Source organism: Neodiprion virginianus, chromosome 6 (assembly GCF_021901495.1).
Source record: "Neodiprion virginianus isolate iyNeoVirg1 chromosome 6, iyNeoVirg1.1, whole genome shotgun sequence".
Lineage (NCBI taxonomy): Eukaryota > Metazoa > Arthropoda > Insecta > Hymenoptera > Diprionidae > Neodiprion > Neodiprion virginianus.
Genome location: NC_060882.1, coordinates 29,567,540 through 29,577,700, shown reverse-complemented (window position 1 = coordinate 29,577,700; position 10,161 = coordinate 29,567,540). Strand labels below are relative to the sequence as shown.

Sequence of the window (10,161 nt, the reverse complement as noted above, 5' to 3'; positions counted from 1 at the left end):
TGTCTGGGAGTATGACGGGAATGGGCACCATCCGGAAAATAAGTGGCACGTGAATCAAATTTTACGTACAACGCGATAGTTGCAAATAACACGATCCAATCGATTACTTTATCTTTAACAACCGATAATTAATTATCACCGTCTACGCCCCCCGTGATTGCTGCTGAGAACAAAGAAGATAGTGGTCCTAAGTTGGTATATAAGTCGTCCAAATTCGCAAATCAATCAGCAGAGTTCAACTCGAATATTCGGCAACATGAAGGGTAAGTCGGATTTCAATATTGACGCACTGCTTTTCAAATTTTGGCAAGACATTCACGGGCCACGTGTTTCCATTTTGCCATAGCTACGTAATTATTTCACATTTCACTAGTCTATCGATTTTTCTTCTCTGCTCGATTGCACAAGTTTTATTGTCCTCTTGGACCGTTTTTGATATAACTTTGGACTGTTTCTTTCAGTATACGCTTTCTCGTTCCTCATCCTGGCTCTTTTGGCGGTCGGCTTCGGTCGCGCCACTAGGTGCCCGAAGGTAGATGGAAAATATGCAGTCAGCATACCGAACTATCTTAACTGCAGCACATTCTACAAATGTAACAACGGTGAAGCGGTTCTGTTCGAGTGCTCCGCAGGATTGCATTACAACGCTGAAAAGGGAGTATGCGACTGGCCTCAGAGTGCTGGATGCCCTGATCCTCCCACCGAACCCACTACCGAATCAACTACCGAATCATCTACCGAATCTGCAGACGTGGATGATGTCGAGTAGAAGATAGTCGATCCGAAGTTTACGTGATACTGGCACAACGACTCGGCGTATCAATCCAACTTGCAATTACTTGAATATCTATGTCCGTTATTCGATATAGTATAAATAAAGGCATGTGTCGAAGCTCTTAAACCATGGTTCATTGACTCGTTCCCAATTATCACTTTGCATCATTGACTCTTATTTACACTAATCTCATGGCTTCGGGTTACTGCAGTGTCTGTTACACCATGTTCCTGTATTCCTAGTAGCCTGGTTCACACTTCGAATTGAGGAAGATTTTAGCTCCATCACTGGTTTTCGGAAAATGGTCCTGATCTGACTGAACATCGATGTTTTTTCTCTATTTCTCACATGGTGCTATCCTACTTCAGCTCGCCACCTGAAACCCCGATCATCTGAAACGTTTTTTTCAACTTCTGCGAGACCTTTTCACAATTAGTCAGCTAAAATCCGCTGTTGTCTTAAAGTTGTGTTTATTTTTATCCTTTTTAAATAACTGGCCAAAGCTAACAATAAGTATAGTATACAATACATAAAATATTAGATGGTTGAAAGTACAGTGTCTGTAAAAGATCGTAGAAAAATCTGTGGGGTTTTAGTTCTGATGATTGCGGTTCAAGAAATAATGCAAATAAAGAAGAAAAGTATTTCAAGTCAACTATTTTTCTCGATAACGTTACCTTTGCTTAGGGGCCATTCCACAAATACATTCACTTTTTTGGATGATTTTAGACGCTTCCCCTTTGACCCCATTTTTGGTCTATTCATTGATAATTCAATCTATTTCCAAGGCTGTTCGTAATGAAACATATTCGAGGTATTCAAAATGCAAAATTTGAATAATAAAGAGGATTTTGTGGCTTGGGATTGAAAAGAGGCAGAGCCAGCCCTTCATTTCATTCTCTACGGAATTTTCGTGCCGAAACATGAATTCTATACACAAAAACCTAACGTTACATTTTGCCGACCCCTCTCCTCCGCCCCCACCCCTCTCCGTGGCTCGCACCGTCGCACCTTGACCCCCTTTTAAAAGTGAACGCATTTATTAAACGGTCGCTTAATCAATTTCCTACTTGAAACTCATTATAAAACAGCCTGTCTTCTATTCATACTTGACCTGAAAATTTAATTACGAAACAGTCCGAGTCGACTAATTCACGAGTCGAGTGATTTCATGGAAAGTTTTTCGAATTACAAAGGTTTTCTCGTAGACCTATGATTCTATGACAACGCACGATTTGCTGAAGAACTGCGACGCAACGATTAATTTCGGAGTTTGAAAGAATTCGTTTGGTAACTTCCTGGCCTATTACCACAATCAACTAAATTAGAAAAAATGTTGCAAAGATGACGTGAAAAGTGACGCAACCGACTGAGAAAACCTTTGACATCATTTTCTATGCTAAAGAACATGAAACCGTGTCAGAATGCTGCCAATTTCAATTTACGTCGTGTACGTAGCATACGTAGAAAAAAGAGATGGCTGGACACTTAATAACGGCGATGGGATAACCCTGAAAACAAAGAAAAACGTATTGTCATTCTGTCTTCAGGGAGTGAGAGAGACAGAGAGAGACTCGCACCGCGTGTTGTTTGACAATAATCACCAGTTGTTGTGTGTTTGTTTTCTTGAAGCGAAGGTGAAAAGGATAGCGAGTATCACAGAAAAAGTGGCTGGCGGTAATCGCAATGGAATCACATAACGGCGTCAAAGTAGAAGAAAACTTGTTTCCCAGTGCTGATGTGAATAGAAATGAACCGATAAATGATTGACACGCTACTGCAAATTTCAGATAAAATTAGGGAGCTCTGCCGCACAATACGATTTAATCTTGTATATTATCGCTAAAACCTCTGTCAAAATAGATAATTACACATAGTCATGTACACTCCCACCATTATCGTAGATCAGCTGAAAGAAGATATTGGCACCGTTTTCAGTATATAAGCCTCCGATCCATCAAGCCACATCACAGTCAGCACATCGAATATTCGGCAACATGAAGGGTAAGTTTTGCAAAACGTGAAGAAATTCCTTTAATATTTCATTAAACTTTGTCGTGTTCGTTGACCATCAATTTTAATTACGTGGGTGATTTTCCTCAGCATACGTTTACTCAATTCTTGCCCTGGCTTTCCTGGCGGTGGCCTACGCCGTCGAATGCCCTGAAGAAGACGGTGAATATGTCTTTTTATTCGAAAACCCGTCCAACTGCAGCACCTTCTATAAATGCAGCCAGGGCGTAGCAAATCTTATGAGCTGCTCCTCTGGTTTGGAATTCAATGCAGAACTGGAAGTCTGTGACTGGCCAGAGAACGCCAATTGCAGCGTAGCAAGTGTTGGTGAAGACGATGAGAACGATGATGAAGTTGTCGATGATGCGGAGGCAGATGAGGAGGACGAAGATGAGGAGGACGAAGACGAGGAGGAGATTGGGCAGAGGAAGAAGGGAGATAAAGGAGAGAACAAGTGGATAGGTCTTATCCGCAGATGTCCCAAGGTCAATGGTGTATACGCCGTCAGTATTCCCAACTACCGTGATTGCAGAAAATTCTACAAATGCGACCACGGTAAAGCCGTTCCGTTCTCCTGCCCCTCTGGATTGTTGTACAACAGGAATCTTCAAGTATGTGATTGGCCTCAGAACGTCATCTGCAGATCCTTCATCAAATCCACAGACGTGGAGAATTAATAGAAGATGCTGGAGTTAACTTTTTACTTGCGCAATTACCACTTCGCTGATTAATTCAACTAAATGTAATAAGTATCTTGTATTTTGATATGCTATCAATAAATATGTGCAGCGAATCCACAAAATATCGTATAGTTGACTCATACTAATTTTCAATTTCTATAACCATTATTGCAATTCTTAGCATTGTCATACTAGAATAAGAAATAACGACGGACGAGAATATAAGGTTGAGACGGTTGATGTAGATTTGTTTTATTTATTTGTAATTTACTTTCAATCTAATATAGAATGGGCATAAGTCTCGGTATCGATGGAAGTACGAGAACCTGCGATCCCAAAATTGTGAAACCATAAAATTTGACGCAGTCTTATTTTTGGTGCACTTTTGCGGTGAATTATTTTTACGGACTCGATAAAATTACAGTAGAAATGAAACCGTGATGAATTTTGAGCTGCGGCCGCGCTTCTAATTCAGTCAAAGAGTATGCGCGGCAGTGTTACTCCTTACAGGAATGCTGGCATCGTTTTTGGGCTCTGCGATTGATAAGGAGCAACAGCTGCTTACTGGTGATTTTCTCGGGTAATTGGTATGATCAAAGAATGGAATTCCCAAACGTGTTGAAGTTCAAGACAAATTGTTGAAAAGTATGACGCGAATGTCAAACACACGTAAATGATTGGTAGTCAAAGTGCAAAGTTCTCATGTCAGATCCAACCGATAATTTTGTCAGTAAACCGATAACCGTTCATGAACTGATCTCACAGTCATCGTCGATCGGGATCTATCGAGTCGTTGGTCTAAGTTCCAGTACGTGATCTAGGCTATTGGAATGTTCAATTCGACTAACGGGTAGTATGAAAGTTAGGGCTGTTTTCACTATAAATTCACGACTGTTTTTTCCCTGACTAGACATTGAATGCGCTTTCTTCTTTTATTACATTTTAACATTAGCAATAATTTGCACGCGAACTAAATATGTAATTTTGAGTAATCAGTTTCCGGTATCTCGTTGTCTCGTATGACAAGTAAGGTGAAGGAAAATATTGCGGAACGTCAAGAAAAATAAGCAGATGAAGAGTGATGAAACGAACATCACCAGATAGCGTTGAAGATTAAAGAAATTTGTTTGGGAATGTAATGTGAATCGAAGTCAACTGACAAATGATTGGCCGTCAAATTCAGATTTCAGATATGACTAGGATGTAGCTGCACATAGCGTGATTCCATCAATTATTTTATCGCTGAACCCGATAGTCACTTATCTCTGAGTACTTGAAAAAGATATCGTCGATCGAGTAAACAAAACTTCCAGTATATAAAGTATATAAACAACAAGTCTTCCGTATGTAAAGCGTCCTCATTCACCTCCTTATCTAATAGTTTCATTTTGAATCCTGAGGAACATGAAAGGTGAGTTCGTTTTCGTGATCCATGCGAGACGTTGAAAAGTCTAATTATATTTCTCTTCTGTGGCAGTCGAAGAATGTCATTTCTTCGTTCGAACAAAATGGTCTGTCTTGTGAATTTGCAACATAACAAACTAGACCAACGGATCATTGAGATTGACCCCGCACTTGAAACGAATACTTTTTTTTCTGGTTGTTCAAGGTGCACGTATTTCTGGCTCAGTTTATTCGAATTACCTTCAATTAATTCGAATTTTTCACCTCTCCGCAGCATTTGTCCACTTGTTTTTTGCCCTGGCTATTTTGGCAGTGGCCTACGCCTTCGATCAGTGTCCGAAAGTCAACGGTGAATACGTCGAGCGTCTCGCTAATCCAGTCGACTGCAGGACCTTCTTTAAATGCGAAACCGGTGTTCCCATTCTACAAGAATGTCCCAAAGGTCTGGAATACAATGCTCAATTGGAAGTTTGTGACTGGCCCGAAAGTGCCAACTGCCTAACAGCGGAATATTTCGAAAAATACTGATTGCGAGATGATAAAATTGACGAAAGTGATGAAAAGGAGGAGGAAACGAAAAAGAAAACTCAAGACCAAGTGTTCACGCCGCAATATCGGTTCGATCTCCGTGCTGGTTAATCAAACTCAATAAAATATGTAATTGTCCTTATAGGAAAATTGCAGAAATAAATATATTCATTGATTTATATTACAGTCTGTTTATCCCATTCGAATTCCATTTCGTTATTTTCTTTTGATACTACAATCCAAACTTTTCGCAAAAATAAAAAGAAGAAGAAACACCCAAAATCAAGCCTATATTTCATATCATATTCATAGAAAAAAAAAAAAGAAAATAAATAAAATTAAAGGCAGGATTGAACAGTCGCTGCTCGGTTGTTTGCTCGGGCGCCAAACGCAGGCTTGCAGGGGGTGAAAGATGGAGCCAGGGCAGAGGGTAGAAAGGGGGAGATCGGCGATAGCGTAGATCACAAAGGCCACGTCTCGCGTCGCTAGCCGTTTTATTGCTAAACGGTGGTGGCGGCGAGTACGTTGCTGAGATTGAAAAGTTCCAGAGCCCGTGTCGTCGATTTTTGTGCTACAGGGGGTGGCGGAGCATTTACAGCTGGCCGAGGGAGAATATTTTCCTTTATAAAATAATAACCCCCCCCCCCCCCGCCCCTCTTCCCCTTCTCACATGCACGCGCTTCTCGAGCGTCTCCCAGTCGAGGCTTCTCTCTCTCCGTTCCCGTTTTCCGTTCGTTCGCCGATCCGCCCCCGTTTCCACCGATGCAAATTTCAAGAGCCGCTGCAACGCCATCGGGCTCTGCCACTGACGTTTTTAATTATTCAATAAAAATCCCGGGTCTTCGTGCACGCGTAGAGCACACATACACTTATAACGCGTACGCGGGGCGAAACCCGGAGCTGCGGAACGCTAACCGCGCTGCAATTCCGCCTGAATCTCGAGTGCTTACCCGGTGGTTTCAAGAGTTCCCGGCGTTACCCGATAACTCGATCGCCGTCGAGCCATTCGGCCTGAGCCGCGGGGCGATAACTCGGTTGGTGCAATTTTTAATCCACGCCGCATCAGCGGGCGATAAATAAACTCGTAATACCGCGAGCTTTCTCCCTCGGCTGTATTTAAACGTTACAGCTTTGGGAAAGTGGGAGATGAGAAAAATGCCGCGTCGATAAAACGCGATCAGTGCATTTTCTAAAGCGAAAATATTTTCCCCGCAAGCATTTCCGAGCCTTTGACAAGACGAGCCGGTCGCGTTCTTGCGACCCGATGTCCATCGGAGGTGCGGAAAGAGGAAGAAAACGGGCTCTCCGTGAATTTTTTCGTAATCATATTAGGGAATCACTTTGATGTCTGGATATGGCCGCGGCTCCGAGCCGAAGAGGCACTTGTGAAGAGAGCCGAGTTCCGAAATTACTTTTGCAAAATTTATAACTCGATTCGCTCGTACCTCGGCGTTCTTGTCAGCTTGGAACGAGCCGCGAGTATGAGGGACACGGAAGGATCGCTTGCGATTAGTCAATTTCCTCTAACGCCTGGAAAAGCGTACAACTTTATACGTTTGTATATTTTGAGCTTTGATTTTCGAACAGCGAGCCGGCCCGCCGCGGTTTCCGCACCACTCTTCCGATTCCTCGGTTTCGCCTAAGCTCGGTTTCCGGGTTATCCTGACCGCAGCACACGCCGGTCTTGTATTCAGGCATCAGGTATTTATGAACCGCTGTTCGCCGCCCTGCACCGAGTCTATTACCGGCGAACCTTGCTCTCCGAAGCTCGTTTTCTAAGCTCTAAGACCTGAGCTGTGATATCGGAAAAATCTCCAACATCTTGAGTATATTTTGCTTACATTATGCCACTTGCAAGCTTTTAATATTGAATAGAGTTTGCGGATCGATTCTATTCAGAAGCGTTTAAAGATTGTGAGACTCGGGGCGAGATCGTAAAATCCTTTCAAGAATTCTCATCATTCCGTGAAAAACAGAAAGCCTCGACAGACACTTCTTTCCTCCGAATCATGACACATGTATTCACTTAAGGGGCCAAACACCCCCGAGCAGCATAAGCGGTCGTTTCGGCGTCAATCAGCTCGCCGGTATTATTTTATACGCTTTCGACGCATCGTGCGCCAAAGTTATTATCCTCAGCAGACGTTGCAGCTCGGGGCGAAAGGGGAAGGGAGAAAGAATATACAGTACGGGGTACGTTTTGAATTATCAGCGCAGCCCCCAGGGCAGAGAAGAAAGTGGCCCGCAACTCGGAGAGCCGAGGCACAGAGAGCGCTTTGAGACTCAGGTTACCGAGTTAAGACGAGAACCGGCGCTTCACAAGGGTATCAAACTCGGCAGGTACGCTGCTGGCACGCAGGCGAGTGCAGCTGCAGGAATGAAAGCTCCAGACAATCGCCCAACTGTATTCCCGTCGTTTGATGCCCGCTCGCTTTGTACCGCAGTATACATCGGTTGTAGTCCAGAGGCGGTCTCTCTGCATCGCAAATCATCAAGAAATGCAAATTTATCAAATGAAACGAATAGCATAAAGTAAGCTTGAAGCCGCAAAGTGCTAACTTCAAGAAACTGTGCAACGTACAGAAATAATATACGTAGTAATTTCTTATTGAACAAAAGTTTCAAACACACAGTTTCATTCGGTTCAATTTCATGGGTGATTTAATCAAAACTAGAATCTAGCTGAAAATATTCACCCGTACGAAATCCGCTAAATTGTCCTAAAAAAAAACCCGCCCCTATCTTGGTCTCTCAAAAATCCCTTAAATCTGGAAGAAATCGTGAAACCGGGACTACCGGGTGCTGTTCCCGGCGAAGAAGCATTAGTTTACAATTCCAGGGTAGAGGCGGGGGTGCTAAGGCTTTTGATACGGCGACACGGCCCGGCCACAATGCGAAACGGCGCAACAGTCTCGGGGTTTGCGGAGAAGGGGGTGGATGAGGGAGGGGGACGAGGTGGGAGAGAAGGGCGGTAAATTCGTAAGCTCGCAGGAAAACTTTGGCAAAGAAAAATTATGAATATTTTAGCGAGCGAGCGAGCGAGTCGAGTCGAGTCGAGTCGGGTCGGGTCGGTGGAAGGAAGGAGCCTCGCGAATAATTAGCGCTCAAATTCAAATTTTGGATATTATAAAAAAGTTTTTTTTAAGAGACGAGAGGAGAGCCTTCCCTCCTCTTACCCCCATCCCACCCTCCTCAACCACCCGAAACGTTCATCGAGGTTTGTATTGTTCGCTCCTTCTTACAAAAGCGAACTTTCTCTGTTATTACTTCGAAACTTGTTACAGCCTCGTTTCGGATGCCAGAGTATAATCCTTCGCGCTGCGGGGGTTCCACCCGCTCGGCGATGTTCATTTCGATGTTAAATTCTTTGTCCACTGTTTCTTTTTTTTTTCTTTCTTTCTTTCTTTCTTTCGTTTTCACCTCACTTCCGCACTCCGTACTCCAACTGTGCAACACGGTGAACGACTCGCTTCAAGGAGATCTCAATTTCCCGATAACCTTCTTCTTCTTCTTCTTCTTCTTCCGACGTCTAGGAACAGCTTTTCGCTATTGCCGCATCGGCACGCGCCGTATGCGTTTTACGGGCGAATTCAGCACTTTTGCATATTGCAGCCCTACACGGTGATTCTGGGCGCCACCCGCTTTCACCACTCAACCGCTCCCGATCTCTCAATTCGTTCTTTCTTCGGCTGCACAATCACTCGCGGAATCAAAAAGCGAAAATACTTCCCTCTGTTGTTTTCCCTCATCGGCAGCTATAACAGATTTAATGGCCGATGCAACAGACACAAGAATCCGGAGCAATGTATACAGTGGTCCTTGCCAAGCCGCGTTTCTTTTATACTGTGCTCCTTTAACATTATATTATCCACAAGTTATTTTTAAGATTGTACAGACCTAAACTAAGCTATCGTCAAACCTGGGAGTCTTACGCTATGACTGTTATCTTGGGTTTGCCATTAGCCATTCTAGACATTAACCAGATCGACTTTTAAGATCCTTCAAGAGTTCGACTGGCGATGCAGGACTCGTGGGAACGTGATGGTCGCGAAAAAAAAATTCGAGATTTTACATTCATTGAACTTCTTGTCTATGAACGGTCTTGGCGGGCAGAAAAGGGGAATTGCAAATCCAAACTAGACGCCCCGAACATACAGTCTTGCGAATCGGCCGTGATCTTGAAGGAGGTGTTGAAGCACATCGCAACAGAGTGCCGGTGTGTAGTTAGTTCTTTATTCCAACAGAAATGGTAATATCCGTTATCCGTTGGGAGCACACCGACGTATTCGTCATGTACTTGCTGCCGATAGAGACTGCGAAAGGGAGAGAGAGAGAGAGAGAGAGCGAAGGAGAGAGAAGGAGGGAAGGAGTAATACTCCATGGCACGTGGGTGGCTCTACGTTGTTCCGGGTATTCCTACGTCCCGGTCGACGAGACACAATGGGCATTGTGTTCCCGCCACGCGCAGCAACCGACCTCGACGTCGTCGCCCTGGAGGTCCGCCTCCTCCGTAGGTACGCATTGTCTGCAAGTGCCGGGACCCCGTGTTTCCCGATCCCCAGGGACGCGCTGCCCACTCCCGAATCGAAGGTTCAAAGTTGACTTCTCAGCCTGACCTGCACTCTTCAGTTGACACCGATCGTCGACCCGGAAGAACCTGCGCGTTCCATCGATTCCTGCACAGGGCAAGGTCGTCGTCGTAGTAAGACCGGCGCGATGGTTTTTAGAGAAAACCAAGACTATCGCAGTGGCACTGCCAAT

The 10,161-nt window shown here is 44.2% G+C and overlaps 2 protein-coding genes across 2 annotated transcripts; both read left to right on the top strand.

The window, feature by feature from the left end:
- Positions 1-215: 215 nt before the first annotated feature.
- Positions 216-3,590, top strand: LOC124307999 (chondroitin proteoglycan 2-like). Its single transcript, XM_046770253.1, has 5 exons — positions 216-263; positions 462-765; positions 870-880; positions 2,714-2,779; positions 2,879-3,590. The coding sequence occupies exons 1-5, from the start codon at positions 257-259 to the stop codon at positions 3,463-3,465; spliced, it is 975 nt and encodes a 324-aa protein (XP_046626209.1). The 5' UTR covers positions 216-256; the 3' UTR covers positions 3,466-3,590.
- Positions 3,591-4,844: 1,254 nt separating this feature from the next.
- Positions 4,845-5,478, top strand: LOC124308111 (peritrophin-1-like). The gene is made up of 2 exons (XM_046770486.1): positions 4,845-4,879; positions 5,147-5,478. The coding sequence occupies exons 1-2, from the start codon at positions 4,873-4,875 to the stop codon at positions 5,398-5,400; spliced, it is 261 nt and encodes an 86-aa protein (XP_046626442.1). The 5' UTR covers positions 4,845-4,872; the 3' UTR covers positions 5,401-5,478.
- The last annotated feature ends 4,683 nt before the right edge of the window (positions 5,479-10,161 follow it).

What these genes read in the sequence shown, in the direction of transcription:
- LOC124307999 (XM_046770253.1), top strand. An exon ending in AATATTCGGCAACATGAAGG is followed by an intron (nt 2,780 to 2,878) that starts GTAAGTTTTGCA and finishes GATTTTCCTCAG; the next exon opens with CATACGTTTACTCAATTCTT.